At 41.5% G+C, this 16,447-nt stretch overlaps 1 protein-coding gene across 1 annotated transcript; it reads right to left on the bottom strand.

Annotated features, from left to right (window-relative positions):
* Positions 1-278: 278 nt before the first annotated feature.
* Positions 279-15,495, bottom strand: PRPF38A (pre-mRNA processing factor 38A). Its single transcript, XM_041739095.1, has 10 exons — positions 15,206-15,495; positions 12,956-13,115; positions 11,319-11,440; positions 8,664-8,749; positions 5,661-5,771; positions 3,201-3,313; positions 2,604-2,630; positions 2,400-2,497; positions 1,891-1,939; positions 279-1,403 (listed from the first exon to the last, which is right to left on the bottom strand). The coding sequence occupies exons 1-10, from the start codon at positions 15,333-15,335 to the stop codon at positions 1,361-1,363; spliced, it is 939 nt and encodes a 312-aa protein (XP_041595029.1). The 5' UTR covers positions 15,336-15,495; the 3' UTR covers positions 279-1,360.
* Between the last annotated feature and the right edge of the window lie 952 nt (positions 15,496-16,447).

Genomic DNA, 16,447 nt, shown 5'->3' with positions numbered 1-16,447 from the left:
TTTCCCTTTTTAAAGGAGGAAAGGTAAGTACTGGTAGACTGAATACCCCCCTCCCCCCCCATTGTCAACGCTTGTGGACACCTTGCAGTTCTTATTTTGCTTCTGAATCCTCAGACTTAGCTTCTTCAACATACTGTCTCCTAATTCTCCTTTCTTGAATGGCTCCTTTCCATTTTCAGTTGGTTGATTGCACTGCTTCCTTTCACCAGTGTTGAGTGTTGCCAATGATTCTGTTGTTCTGTTGTTGGCTTTTCTTACATAAACACACACCTCATGGGCAATCAATTCCATTTAATTCTACTTCTTTCACAGTTACCTAAATGTTGTCAATTCAGGATTAGATCTCTTGGCTCAACTCCAGTTCCTATTTATATTACAGCAGTCTCTAATTACACTTTAGGATAAACTGAATGCATCATTTTTTCCTACCAACACAACTTTCACCATATGCCCCTCTAAATCCTGGCCTCTCCCTGTTCTATTTTATAGCCTTGTGAATGAATGGCACTGTTTTCCAGCAATACAGGTCAAAACCCTGAGGGGTTATTAGATAATTTCTTCTTTTCAGTCTTAGTACCCTACTGCTGACTATTCTTAGATAAATGTCAGTGCTTACAAGATAAAGGCTGAGCACCATAACCTAGAATCCAAGGCTCTTGGGGAAGAAGAACATACATTATATTATGTTATATAAAAGGTATTTAAGTTTCATTGTTGAACTGTTCAACGTAACTGGTCCAGAGAAGCCTTAGCTTATGATCCAATGATCCAGAGAAGCCTTACTTTTGAATGCATTTTCTTCTTACAAAACTGCTGCTAACTCGTCAGTTTTCCTACTACTATTCCTACATGGTCCTGGGGCGGGGGTGTGTGTGTAGAAGCTGGAGGTTATAGGTTTTACTGATTTGATTTTTTGAGTGTACTATCAGCAGCAATAAATCTCAGAATTCTCAGAACAGTTCCCATAATGGAGCAAAACAAAACTACAGAAAAATGGAAAATAGGTGTGTAAAATTTAATAACAAAAAGGTCAACAGGCAGCCACATCCTGTCCTTGTCACTCATCCTCTCCACCCCTCAAATCCTTTCTACCCTTGTAAATTTGAGTACAGTCAAGATTGGTTGCACAAAGGGGTCAAAAGCAGCCCTTGGGAAGCACTATTCCTCAAATGGATTACAATTCAAAGAGAGATACAAAACTCAGCACCTCTTTCACTTAAGTAAAAAAAAAAGAGAAATTGGTTAAAAAGAGCTAAAATATTCTCATAGCTGCCTGGGGAGTAAGATCTTAATCCTTCCACAAAGACAGATGCCTTTAGATCCACAGGTGGCCATCTGATCTAATACCAAACTGAGTCCATTATTCATTCCCTCTCCGGCTCTTCTTGTGGCTTTTCTTAGATCTGAAATGGTAACACACATGAACCATAATAAATTTAACAGCTGTTTAAGAAGGCAGGCAAGAACTTTTGAGGAAGATACATGTATGCTGATACTGATGGGACAGAAATGACATCTAGTATTCATTAAATGTGCTTAGTGTTATGTCTAAGCAACACTGAGGCAGGTATTACTATCTTAAAGTTTATCAAATGAAAGTGACCTGTCCAATGTCACTCAACTGTTAATTGTTAACAAAGTTGGGACTTAACCACAGGTCTCCTGAGACCAAAGCTCATGGCCCACTCTCCAAAGCTGCAATCCTACATGGAAAAAACAAAATAACACAAAACAAATACATAATCCTAGTAATTCTCAGGGCAATAGGCCAATTTTGTCCTGGAATAAAGTTCCTAAATATCCCCATCAAAACGAAATTTCAGGTCTGACTTAGTTGTGTGATTGGAAGTTTGAGTAAAAAAAAAATTCTTAAAATAAGTCAATCCATACCTTTCAGGAGACTTTGAGTGACTCCTGTGTCTGTGACTACGATGATGACCTGGGGAAGAAAAGGCCACTAGATAAGTGATACTCTACCCACCTACTTTTCCACTGTTATTTTCACTTCTCCCAATCCCTTTCACTGGCATAATATTTTTTTCTGGCTTATGCTAGACACACATCTTGATAGCACCTGTCTGGACTGTTTGTTTATGGGGGTGCTTGTTTACGGTGGAGTGCCAGAAGAACTGAATCCATTTCATATGCATTTGAGGGTTATGGTTAATTTCACAAACATCACATAGGTCTTAATTCCTATAATTTCAGATGAAAAAAGTGAAGTTCATCATTCTTTCAGTAAAGCTTTTAAGAGAAAGTAAAGATGTGAATTCTTAATTTTCAGATTTTCATTTCCTTTTCTTTTAAGCAATCATATTAGCTAGGCACTCCTGTCCTGGAGAAGGTTAAGCATCTATTACATTTAAGATAACCAATAGCAAAAGTCCCAAATATTATACCTGGGGACTTGGAGCGGGATCTGTGCCGTCTATCTCGAGATCTGCTGCGGTGACGTCTTGGGCTTTTGCTCCGATGCCTTTCTCGGCGAGGGGAGGGGCTGTGGAAATGATTCGTTAGACTCCTTTTTCTGACATTTATACTCACATCACACCCCTCCATCCCCAAAAGCTGTATCCTTCATTACAAGTCAACTGAAGGCCTACCTCCTCCTTTTAGGAGACCGACTCCGCCTACACAGAAAGAAAAGAGGAAGAACCTTAGGCGCACTGCTCAAACATTCACCCACTTCTTATCCATGACCTTTGTTACATAACTTTTTATTAGAATCCTCCCACTCTAAGTCTGGGATTGGCCATGTGACCTGCTTTGGCCAGTGGGGTATCTGCAGATGTGATACCAACAGATACTGGAAGGAAACTTGCATGATTGAGCTTGTCTGCTCTTGAATTCTGTCACAGTTGAGGGAACATGCCTAACTTAGCCTAGAATGAGACACACACAGAAGAGATGAGTTGCCCCAGGTATCCTCATTAAAAGCCAATAGACAGCTGACCACAAAACAGGTATGTGAACTTACACTGCCTATCCAAGCCCAGCTTAAATCACTGATGCAGACTTGTGAACTAAATAAATGGTTATCATCTACCACGGAGATTTTGCAGGTGGTGGTTTTATAGCAATTCCTGTACTGGGCAAACATTCCCCACAAGCTGAATTTTTTCCCTCCCTGAAATCCAAACTTCTGTATTAATTACCAGGCTTAAAGTTTCCCTGGAAGAGGCCAAGGATTAGGGCTTTACCTTCTGGGAGACCGGCTCCTACTCCTTCTATAGCGCAGTGTGGGAGAACGACGGGGCTTGTCCAAGTCTCGGTAGCTTCTCCGGCGATGATCAGGTGATGGCACTCTCTCCAACTGGGAAAGAAATGGATAGGTCAACGCTGAGTACAGACTTAACACAGAACTATTTAGGGGTAGAACATACACTCCCCTCCTCAACCTGTCCCAAATTCTACCTTCAAGTGAATTTAAAACACAATAATACATAGATAACCCTAAGGACAAAAAGAACTACCAAATAAAAAAACTGTTTCCAATAATCCTACTACTCCAGTGTTGGTACCGCTATTCTGGGACTATGTGAGAATTGTGAGAGCTAAGTAATTACGTGTATCTCCTTAAAAGGTTGGATTTCCAATGTGAAAAGAGAGGTGTAAGATCAGTAAAATTAAGTACAAAGTGTACTTTACTCTTAAATTTTTCCTCTAGGTTTGCCAACTGTAAAGACCTAAAAACACCAACCAAACCCATAGCAATGAGCATTTATAGTGCCCAGAGTGTGGTATCTAAATACCATTTTCCCTGTAAAGGAAACCAATGGCTCCTTGGAAAAATGGCAATTTCAGATTGGGGCCAGAAGCTTATAAAACATGACTAGAATGTATCGTCAGAAGGCAAGGAGTCTGAGACTGCCATGGTTGTTGTCAGTTTCATGAGTCAAGTGGGGGGAGGGGGAGGGCGGAGCAGCGATCCTTTGGCCAAAGAGGGGACAATTTCATCATCAACAAGGACCTGGTTCAAAACACCTCCAATTAGCATAAATCCATGAGTTTATGTTACCAAGGACAAAAGCACATTCATCACATTGGGAGGATATTATGGACTCAACTCATTATTTTAAAAACTGATAAGTAACCCAGTATTTCTCTTTTCTATATCAACTGTACGTAAGAAAAACTAAGTATTGACTTGGGAGATTTTACAGCAGTGTTATAGGTAACATGATGAAAAAGCAAAGAATTAAACATCATGATTTTATAACCCCTAATGGGTCTAGGCAGAGATCATTTAGGCACAGTGGTTCCTAATAAGGCAGAGAAACAGACTTTGCTCACCCTACGGAGAGTACACACGAGTACCTATGAAGTAGTGTTGCTTTACTGCAAAGGGTACAAAAACCTCAAATCCAATTGAGCCTCCAGATCTAAGAGTTTACAGAAGATACAAGGGACAAAAAAACATGTTAAGTGACCCCACAGGGACATAATCAGAAGAATACAATTGTAAAAATCTGTATAGAATAATATGACTTGATTTATGGACCTTCTCTGAATACTAATTCAAACTATTAAATATAGGACAATTGGGGAAATGTGAATACTGAATATTTTATTTCCTTGTTTCAAGTTTTATTTAAATTCTGGTTAACATAAAATATGTTAGTTTCAATACCGAATATTTGACATTAAGAAATTACTGATGATTTGGGGGTGATGATAGTTATCATGGTTAGGCTTTTTCTGAGATATGGATGAGATATACTGATGATTGTGATCTATGTCAAGAAAACTGGTGTGGGGACAATTTGGAAGACATTAGAAAAAAAATAAAATGGCTTGAGTTGATACTATGGCGGCTAGGTGACAGGTAAATGGAGGCACATTCTCTCCACTTTGTGATTGAAATTTTCCATTAAAAAAAAAGGAAAAACAGAACGACTACTTTTGGTTCCCTCACCACAAAAAAGCACCTCAGCCTTAGAAGGCTTTAAATTCATGAACGAATGTTTCCTTTTGCACTCCTTAAAGGGAGCCTACTGGCTCAGAGCTACACTTCCATTTACACTCAGTATCCACCGTTTTATTTCCCCCCTACCCTTTTTGGATACATAGAGTATTATATTTTCAACATGGATGTTTCAGATCCTTCTTTCCTAACCATAAGCATTTCCACATCATATACTTTTCATAAGTTTTAATGGCTAAAAGCCTGTTGAGCTGCTAATAGTTAACCTGACTGCTTCCTGACTGTTTTCAACTTGTCAACATTTTAACTAGTAAAAAACATGACCATGTAGTAGGTATTATTTTTTTCCTTAAGCTAGCTTAATCCTTAGGATAGGTTCAACTATGAACAGTATTATTATTTTAAGTATTTATATTAATAGCTACCAACTGTGAGTCACTTATAATGTCCCAATATGCAATGGGCTTTATGTATATCACCTCATTTAACTAATAGAAAGGTATCATTCTTCTTTACTAAGGGAAAGACAGAGATTAATTTACACAAGATTATGGAGAGCTGAAATATGAATCAAAGCCTTTATTTAACTTCAATGCCCATACTCTTAAATGATAAATATTGTATTTTTTGGTTAAAGTTAAAAATTAAAGTCGGAAAACAAAACAAGGAAGGACCATTCCCCTCATCCCCTCCCATAATTATCCCTCCTGAACCCTTAAGCTCCCAGGTGCCTGACCTTCTCATCCTCCTCTTCCTCCTCTTCACTGGACTCCACGTCATCCATGTCCTCTTCTAGAGCACTAACCCGAGGCTCCAGTTGCTCAGCTTCCTCTAGCACATAGCGTTTCTACAGAAAGCATAATGAGAGTCAGGGGGCTTTGTTGTCTTCTCTATGTCCTGAACCCCTGACACTGGGGCTCTGGGATAGATGGGAAACTGGTGATCAACAGCTGAGGCAATTTCATTTCAAAGATATTCCAGACAGTTCAAAAATTTCTTAAGGAATTTAACATACTTGGAATCTATACTTTTACATCCCCCTGTAATTACATAAATACAAAGTCGAAGGGAACTTCATTTTCTGTTGGCTTTAGGCTTTATTCTCTGTGATCTTTTACACTTAAAAGTCACTGAAATATCAATCAATATAGATGTAGCCCTGAAAAAAAAAAAAAGGAGCTTCATATACAAGGGCCAATATAAGTTCAGAGCTGTGACTGGTGGCTGGTAGTTCCAAGACAGGGTCAAAGCAAAATCTACCCTAAGAGACCCAGTGAGGCCCAGCCCAGTTTGGGGGCTGAAGATTGTCTTGGTCCTGGTTTGGAATAGCATCAACTTTACTTGACCTGGGATTTAGGCAACAGTCTAGTAGAGTCACACATTTTGAACAAACTATAGGATATACACGATCCATCTTCTGGTTCCATTTTCTTCTGAGATGTGGCTTAGCTGGCTTATTGTGTGATTAAGGACCCGAAAGGCAAGGATGAGTTCAAAAATGCCAAATGGGACTGCCTGAGTCATACCATCCCTTACCATTTTCTTGTGCCCAGGATATAAAGAATGTTGGATAGTCCTAAAATAACATTTAGCTTATCTCTAACAAAATTCTATAATGGTTGGCAGAAGTGAAACAGATACCACTCTGTGTAGTCAATCCTCATTAAAGAGCTCCTTGGAAAAAGGCTCTTCAGTTACACAATCACCATAGTTTGGGATCTAGGACCGTATCAGACAGGGCATCCCAAATCCCTAATGCTCAGACTAAAATCAATATGTTAATTCACAGTATTGATGTTTGATGAAATTAGAATTTATTCCAGAGCAGATTCTTGGAATGTCAGGACAGGACACATCAGAAGCTAAATTGATGAGGTGCTTAATAAGAACAGAATCAGAGCAGAAGGTGTTTTTAAGGGTCACTTCCAGGACACACAGACCCACACCAGACCACACTTCTTGGTGATAAAATGTACACCAGTCAGATTTCAGTTTCTCAGTGAGGCATGTTTTGCAGTCTTCTAGACTCTATTCAGACCATCTTATCTGCATCAATTGGCTTGCTTTCAAGCTGAATGGGTTTTCGAACCCCTATAATTGTACTTCAAAATAATCCATTTCTTATAGTATTTCTAAAAATAGGAGCAGCTAATAATAATGACAGTTAACATAACCACAATGAAGTGTGAGAATTGGGCCCTGAAAGCAGATTTTCAGTTTTGAAATCTCTTCACTACACAGTTTACAGTAGCCAATACAGACTAAAACAGATATAGCATACATATTTTTAGAACTTTTATAGAGTCCTATTACTGGATCGCTGTGGAAGAAGAGTTGGTACATTGCATTTAAATGTGAGTACTCATCTACCAACTACTTTTTATCCAGCTGATTTGCTGCCTCATCTGACCCATTTATCAGATACCTGCAATTCATTCTATTTCCTACTTTGAACTATCGTGAAACATATATTACCATGCTGAGTAATAAGGAAAAAAACAGCACATACAAGTAGGTTCACTATTCTTGACTGTGAAGAGTTTCAAGGGTGTACACACAAATGGCAAAATTACCAAACTGCACACTTTAAATACATGTAGTTTAATGTACATCAATTATACATTAATAAAGCCATTTAAAAGAAAAAAGGGATCCCTGGGTGGCGCAGCGGTTTGGTGCCTGCCTTTGGCCCAGGGCGCGATCCTGGAGACCCGGGATCAAATCCCACATCAGGCTCCCGGTGCATGGAGCCTGCTTCTCCCTCCGCCTGTGTCTCTGCCTCTCTCTCTCTGTGACTATCATAAATAAATAAAAAAAAAATTAAAAAAAAAAAAGAAAAAAGCCTTTGTTCACATGAAATCTCACTTTCAAGCCCAATATGTGCCTTAGAGAAAAAAAGAGCTACTCTGGTTGGAATATGTGGGCTGTTTCCTCTTATTCCTCTCTGTAGTCTTAAACAGTCCCACAGGGTAGTTTAAAGACCAGTGAAGTAGTCTAAGTCCCCCATTTCATAAATGGGAAAATAAAACCAGTTTCCACAGCTAGTCAGCTATAACAATCCAGAAATTTAATCTATTTCCCTGCTGAGTCATCTCTCCATTATACATCATTCCTTTTCTCTTTAGGCAACCTACTGTTTTCCCTTTGTATTTAACAGTAGTTTTAAATAATACTCTGCAAGACCCATTCCTGAAAAGTGCTTCATGGATAATCATTTATCACTAGAAAGTGGAGCAGGGTTATAAAGTTTGACATTTAAGAGATTAAGATCTTAGTCTACCACTCCTGACCCTCCTTTTATCTGTTTTACAGCCTACAATTTCCTTCATATAACATTTTAAATAGTCACTTCCTGTGTTACCTTTTTAAAAAAAAAAATTTGTTTATTCATGAGAGACATACATATAGAGAGGCAGAGATGCAGGCAGAGGGAGAAGGAGACTCCATGCGGGGAGCCCGATGTGGAACTCAATTCCAGGACCCTGGGATCACACCCTGAGCCCATCACACACTCAACCACTGAGCCACAAAGGCACCCTGTATTACTCCCCTTTAAAGCCCCACTCTTCAAATACTTTACTTCTGTTTTTCTCTCCCAATCCTCTTTTTCATAGGTATGAAGACTAGTTAAGAGGACCCCTGAGATCATGGGCTTCAGTGTTTTATTGTGTATGTGTACTCCTCTGTCCCTGTCTTGGGGAAAGAAGGGCAACTCTGATAAGAGACCTTTATCTCTTACCTGTAGCCGGGGTAGAATGATATCACAGACTCTCTCACTGTGCAGCAGTTCATCAATAAACTCATCTACGTGCATCAGCTCAAACTCTGAAAGAACAATCACATGCTCAGGCAACTTGGAAATAAATTTATATAGTCAAAAAATAAAAGTGCAAGACTCTATTATAAAATACTTGGTATAGAAAGTGTGAATCCTCTGCAGCCTCCCTTCCCTACACATTTGCTAATAAAACCACTCAGTGTGGTTACAGAGAAGGGATTACTAAACAGACCTGGGGTCAAACTACAGTCATTCATAGCCTTGTCATCACTTACCTCATTCATTCAGCTCACCTTTACTGAGGCCATCTGTATCAGGCCTCTTCTTGGAGCTGAGGATAAAGGGATGAATGAAGCTGTCCCAATTAGCAGGAGACACAACACAAAAGCATGCACAAACATATCTAAGTTGTATAGGGGTGATTTTTTTTTTTAAGATTTTATTTAAGAGAGTGAGAGAGTACAGCAGGGGGGAGAGGTAGAGGGACAAGCAAATTCCCCACTGAGCAGGGAGCCCGATGTAGGACTCAATTATAGAATCCTGGGATCATGACCAGAGCCAAAAGCAGATGTTTAATTGACTGAGCCACCCAAGTGCCCAGGAGTGATGTTATTTGTAAAGTTTTTTATTCTTATTATTTTTTTTTTTGAGAGAAAGAGAGACAGGGAGAGCAAGAGCAGGGAGGAGAAGGAGGAGCAGGCTCCCATGGAGCAGGGAACCTGACACGGGGCTTACACCCAGGACCCCTGGGATCACGACCTGAGCTGAAGGCAGATGCTTAACCAACCAAGCCACCCATGGTGATGTTCTTGAATAGATTATATAACTCAAGTACAATTTCTCATGTGAACCCACTATATTTCTAAATATACAGCATGTATCTTACATGGTAAAGCAAAAGCTTTTTAGAATTGTTATAGTAAACATTACCTTAGTTCAGTGGTTCTCAAGCAGCAGTTAACTTTGTCACCCACAACTAGTGGATAGAGGCCAGGGATATGGCTAAACATCCCACAATGGGCTGGACAGCTCCCCATAACAAAGAATCATCTGGATCAAATTGTCAATAGGTTGAGTAACCCCATCTTAGTTTTTAACATAATATAAACATAAGTAATTCCATGATGGCCATAACCATGTCCATCTTGTTCACCATGTTATTTCCAGTATGTAGCACAGTACCTGGCATGATACTGGCACTTAATTATGTATTCAATAAACAAGGTAATAAGTTAATAAAAGTTTAAAGTAAAATAACAAATTCTTGGCTTTCTATTTCTTAGTGTTACATGTAGAGGTAAAAAGCAAATTCTAGTTAGACACTAAGAAGAAAAAGGTTTTGACTGCATTTCCCTGAATCTGCCTTTTCCACAAAAAATATCTTTGTAAAATGTATGGAGCTGCCCACTGTGGGATTCCTATGTAAGTCTGAGTACACTTAACCTATACTGCAGTGGGAAGTACGGTGCTAGAGAAGAAGGAACGCCTGGGTGGCTCAGCAGCTGGGCATCTGCTTTTGGCTCAGGGCATGGTCCTGGAGTTCCGGGATCGAGTCCTGCATTGGGCTCCCTGCATGGAGCCTGCTTCTCCCTCTGTCTCTGCCTCTCTCTGTCTCTCATGAATCAATGAATAAAATCTTGGGGGGAAAAAAAAGAGGCCACTAAAAATTACTGTGATGATGGGGCACCGGGGTGGCTCAGTTAAGTGTGTGCCTTTGGCTCAGGTCATGATCCCAAAGTCCTGGGACTGAGCCCTATGTTGGGCTCAATGTTCAGCGAGAAATCTGCTTCTCCCTCTCCTCCTCCATCCTGCTCCTGTTCTCTCTCTCTCTCAAATAAGTAAAATCTTAAAAAGGGCAGCCCAGGTGGCTCAGTGGTTTAGCGCCGCCATCAGCCCGGGGCATGATCCTGGAGACCCGGATCAAGTCCCATGTTGGGTTCCCTGCTTGGAGCCTACTTCTCCCTCTGCCTGTGTCTATGCCCCTCTCTCTCTTTGTGTCTCTCATGAATAAATAAATAGAATATTAAAAAAAAAATAACCGTGATGATGTAACACATGGAAAACTAACTTTGCGAGGTCTGAGGAAGGCTTTTACGAGGTCATTCTGGAGGCAGATCAGATGGGATGGAGTACATTGGAAAAAGTACATGATGCAAGGCTGAGACTGATATAAGATGTAGTTGGAAAAGTAGGCAGACAAGGGCAGATTGGGCAAGACTAACAGGAAGCTAGGAGTCTAATGGAATACTCCATGCAGGAGGTGAAGAACCTGAAATGAAGACCGTAACAACAATGATGATGGGCATTCACAATGTTACAACAAGAAGGCAGAAATATGGGGATCCCTGGGTGGCTCAGCGGCTGAGCGCCTGCCTTCAGCCCAGGGCGTGATCCTGGAGTGCCAGGATTGAGTCCCAGGATCAAGTCCCGGGATCGAGTCCCACATCAGGCTCCCTGCATGGAGCCTGCTTCTCCCTCTGCCTGTGTCTCTGCCTCTCTATCTCTCATGAATAAATAAATAAAATCTTAAAAAAAAAAAAAAAAGGAAGGCAGAAATATTGGTGAAATAAAAACTGGTTCAGGGAGGAAGGTCCAGACCCTTAACACTATACTCACCCCCATTTCGGTTCTGGCTCTTGATTTTTCGATAGTCGTTGTACAGAGGCTCTAAGTACTTGTAGCAATCAATTGCAGTGCCTGTCAGCCTCATGTAAAGTGCTCCCAACATGCGGACATACCTGACAGAAGAAGACAAACAGTAGGCCATCCTAAAAAGTTCTTGCTCTTGAGTTGCATACCTGGCTTTTCTCACGAAAGCAGTGGATGAACAAGTTCTTTCTCTTCTTTGGCGATGAGAGAACTGCAATTTTGAGGCAACATGGAGCAGAAAGAGAGCTAAAATATGGAAACCTGGGTTCAAGTTCCCATTCTACCACTTACTGGCTGCAGGAGCTTGGGACATGTTGCTCAACTTTCAGAGTCTATTATATTTAGAGTCTATATATGACAGGAAAATAGGAACCAATTTACCTTAAAGGATTATCTCAAATGAGATACTGAATTTAACAACAACATATAAAATATGTTTACTAATAGTACAAGAAATAATATACATACACGTGAATATATAAATTGTTGCTAGGCAGCACAGAGTGCTAGTTCTGGAAAAAAGTCATCTGGGTTGCAATTTGGATTCCATTAATTATTGACTTTGTTATATTAGGCAAGTTACTTGCTTTCTCAATTCTTGTAAAATGGAGATGATTGTGCCTAATTTGTTGGCTTAGTGAGAAATGTGTGTAAAGTGCTAAGCATAGCATACACCACATAGTAAGAAAGCTATTTTCTAGCTGTTACTGTTTTGTAAGATTCCTTTTTCTTTTCTCCTATATCCAACTACCCACTCAAATTCTTCACTTGGAATAACTAGTAGGCATTTGAAGCTCGACAGTTTCTTTATATGACAAACACAACAGAATAGTAAAGAATTTCAACACTGAAGCCAGCTTTACCACTTACTAGGTATCTGACCTCAAGGAAATTAATCTGTGCCTGAGTTTCCTACCTTGTGTAACGGAGATAATAATTTTGCAGGGTTGTTGTGAAGGTTAAGTAAATGATTATATGTTAATCCCTTAGAAGATGGTACAAAATTAGCTACTATGTTTGTCTCTTATATTTGTCTGTGAGCTCCTTGAGAATAAGTAATACAAGAATATGAGCAGCTGACATTTTGGGAGTCTTTACCAAAAGGCACTGTGTTGTGAAATATACAGCACTATCTTCTTTAACCCTCCTATCAACCTTGAGCTGGTATCATCATCTCCATTTACAAGTAAAGAAAGTAAAGCTCACAAACTTCTCTAAGGTCACAATAAGTAACAGAGCCTGGATATGAACCTCCCTCCACCTACACCAAAGTTCTCCTGCTTATCTACCACATGATGTAGTTTTCTTCATATTTGAGCCTCCAGTGCTATGAACACACTAAGCGCTCACTCCTGCTTAATATATTTTCAGTGAATTTGTGAAATGCTTTCTGGGGGAGAGGAGCAGTTACCAGGACTGAGAATGTAAAGAAGATCAATACAATCAGAACAGACAAAATACACACTGGAGAGCTCAGGAGCCAAAATCCTAGAGTAGAACTCTGTAGAAACAAGATACACTGCTCTTACTCCTCTTAACCGAAGCCAAATTCTGGACCACTGAAATTGAAAGCTTTTAAATTAGCTAGTCAACATTTCACTCACTTGAAATCTTCATTTTTGATAAACTCCACAATGATATCCTTCTCAGGCTGGATTTGAAGCATCTTCAAGGTCAAACACAGAAAAGGAGTTGGCTTTATGTTGCCACCATAGACACCGCCCACAAACCTCAACTCCATGGCTTTATCAACTACAAGTTCAGCTAAAAAAAAAAAGGCAAAAACAAAAACAAAGTGGCATCTCAGATAATTTAAGGCCAAGCTTTTCCCAGTCTGAAATGGAGATAAGTTAGTTCAAGGTTTGGTGCTCAATACTAATCAACAATTTAATATTAGAAGTGTGTATATTAATAGTAATAATAATAACAGCAGCCAATATACAAGAAAGGATGACTATATGCCACGTATTCTCCTAAGCATGTCATATTATCTCATTTAATCTTCACAACAAGCCATGAAATTCCTGCACAGAGGCTGTTTTCAGATAAGGAAAATGAAGGCTAAGAAATGTTAAGTGACTTGCTCAATGTCCACCACCGGAGAGTAGCAGGGCCTGGATTTACATATAAGCAGTCTATCTCCAGTGTCCATGTCTATCTCCATTATGTCTGGAGAAAAGCAGCCAAATCTGGAGCTAAAAGAAACCGCAACAGTATACGACCCAATAACTACATAACTTTAAGTAAATGTCATCTACAGAATAGGGATAATAACCTTCCACAAGGGATGCCTGGGTGGCTCAGTCAGTTAAGCATCCGCCATCAGCTCAGGTCATGATCTCAGGGTCCTGGGACTGAGTCCCATGTCAGTCTCCCTGCTGAGCGGGAGTCAGCTTCTCCCTCTCTTTCTGCCCCTCTCCCTACTTGTGCTCTCTGGGTCTCTCTCTTTCAAATAAAGTCTTAAAAAAAAAAAAAAAAGCAACCTTCCACAATTGTTTTCAAAAGTAAACACTAGCTGTATGAACTCTAGGGCAAGTCTTTTTACCTTACTTTTTTTCTTTTTGACTGTCAATTTAAATCTGAACAGTAAAGGTACAAAGTTTAAGGGGCTATAGTGAGTGTTAAGTGAGACAGTACAAATAAATGTTAACATCTACATGATACACAGCAAATAATGTATGAGAGATTCCATTAGTCGAAAATCATTTTATAAATCAGATTTCAAGTTCCTTTAGGATAAATTTCTATTTTTTTTGGATAAATTCCTATTAATTCATTCAACATTACAGTTGACAACTTACAGCCAGGTACTAAATACTAGAGATATAGGTAGAATGATAAAGAAGAACAAAATTACTACTCTTACAGAGTTTACAGTCTGGCAAGGCAGAAAGCATTGGAAAAATAATTGAAATGGGACAAATAGCTAAAATAAGATGCAGAATGCAATACAATTATACAACAAGGGAACATAATCTAGCATTGGAGGAAAAAGGTCACACGTTCACTTTTGGACATACTGAGTTGGCCTGATTATTAATTAGAAATTGAGATCTCAGAGGGCGATCTGGGCTGAAGAGAGAAATTTGAAGGCATCTACAGGTAAGATCATACAAGGAGAGAACCTGCAGTGAGAAAAGGCCTCAAAATTCACCCAAAATTTACATAACTCCAAAATTTAACGGTGACTCAGAAAAACGATGTGACACGTCCAGGGACACACAGCGGTCGTGGCAGCGACAGTGATGGCACAGAGTAGTGCTGGGTGCTTCTTAAAATACACACCAGTAACCATACCAAATACTCCTTATACATGACGCGTTTTACTCCTTAGAACCGTTGAGGTGGGCAAGATACCCGTTCTACAGCAGAAGAAGCCATACATCGTTCACTGGTAAAGCAGAGCTACTAAAATCAGGAGCCAGAATTCGAAGACTGCAAGGCTTGGAAGCCTTCTCGGAAGAACTAAGGTTTCTATTAGGACCCGAACGTGGAAATAACTGCACATCGTGCAGATTTAGAGAACGAAAGACCAGGAACTGGGCTTCAGGTATGTTAACGTTCCTTTAAGGACTTCAGAGTCTCCGAGTTTAAGAGGGTTTGAGAACTCGGGAGATTATCGTTAAAGATGAATAGACGCAGAGAACCCAACAGACACCCTCAGAATCAGGCCGCAGCAGACTCACACGTGTCCCCAAAGCCCAACCAACATCGATCCAGGCACACAGCAGGTGCTAGATTTTTCTGAGTGACTGACAGACTCCGCTCCAGTCTCCCGCCGGGGCCGGTGCCCCGCGCCCCGTACGCGGAACGGGGCCACCAGGGTGGAGGAGGGTCCGCGCGCGCCCGCTCACCCGTCAGGCCGAAGCACTCCTCTTTCCAGTACTTGGACTCGTAGATTCGCGTCCGAATGATCTTCTCCACCAGATACTGAGGATTGGTGCCGTGGATGCTGTGCGCATCCTTCACCGTACGGTTCGCCATCTTAGGACGCCTTCAGTTCTACTTCCGTCGGGTCCTTTAATGCGTCACATCTAGGTTAAGGCGAACCGGAGAGAGACGAAGTAGGGCGGAGGGAGCCTAAGTAGCTCAGACCACCATCTGGAAGCGGAAATGCTTCGAAGGAAAGAACTTCCTTCCGCCAGCAGCGTCGCCCACCGAATCAATGATGGCCGCGGCACGTTGGCAGACGTACGGCGCGCGCCTCGCGTAGGTGGGCGGAGCTAGAGGGCTGGCTGGTGACGCAACGTGGGGACAGTCTGGGGGCGGAGCCACGGCTTTTGGCGCGAAATTTTCTTTTCTCCACCTTGCGTAGCGAGGTTCATTTTCAACCTGCTTGGGCTCCGGTGCGGCGGGTGGCTGTGAGAGCAGTCCAGCTGGGGCAGGCTGGAGTCGCTGCGGCCCGACGAACTCCCGGAGCGGAGACGGTGGGAGCGGAGGGCTTCGGCGCCCGGTGAGTGGCAGTCCCGGGCGGGACGGGGGTCGGAGCCGCGGAGACTGGAGAAGTTCTTCTCTGGGGACTCCGTCATTGATTCATCCAGCGGATATCCACTGCGCGCTGCTGACTGCCAGGCCCTGTCCCAGGGCCATTAGGAGCATTCTTTTCCACATCCCGATTTATAAAGGGCTTCCCACTCCCCCAGGGCCTGAGAGTGCAGTTGAGGCACCGGAAGCCAACCTTAGAGACGCGTGAGCGTTCCCGTCGTCAGCAGCCTGAGGTTCTCAGAAGTGGTCTTAACTGGGCCGCCTGTCTGCTTTGCCCTTGTGGAGCCTTTGCGTCTTTCCCTCCTTTGAGCCACCGCGAACCAAGCGCCGCAGGGAAGGCGGGACAGAAGTTACTGCCCCATTTTACGGATGTAGCAGTTGAGCCCAGAGACTTATCTAGGTTGCTTTTTGTAAGAGGCCTGCGCTCCTGGCCAAGTCGTCCCCCCCGCCCCGGACCCGCTCCTAATTGCCGGCCTTTAATGCACCTTCTTTCTAGGAAAGAAGTCCAACTTTACTTCTAGTTTAGTCTAGCCCGGAATAGAGGCGCCTTCTGTTTTCACAGTTGGAAAAGCACTAGACTTCGAGGCATGAGATGTGAGGTTCTTATCCTG

The sequence above is a fragment of the Vulpes lagopus genome, chromosome 23, assembly GCF_018345385.1.
Source record: "Vulpes lagopus strain Blue_001 chromosome 23, ASM1834538v1, whole genome shotgun sequence".
Lineage (NCBI taxonomy): Eukaryota > Metazoa > Chordata > Mammalia > Carnivora > Canidae > Vulpes > Vulpes lagopus.
This window is presented reverse-complemented; position numbering and strand designations above follow the sequence as displayed.

Coding starts and splice junctions, on each gene's coding strand:
- PRPF38A (XM_041739095.1), bottom strand. CDS start 15,335: ATGGCGAACCGTACGGTGAAGGATGCGCACAGCATCCACGGCACCAAT. Junction 11,441..12,955: donor ATCAAAAATGAAGATTTCAA/GTGAGTGAAATG, acceptor TTCTTCTGTCAG/GTATGTCCGCATGTTGGGAG. Junction 3,314..5,660: donor AGGAAGAGGAGGATGAGAAG/GTCAGGCACCTG, acceptor TTTCTTTCCCAG/TTGGAGAGAGTGCCATCACC.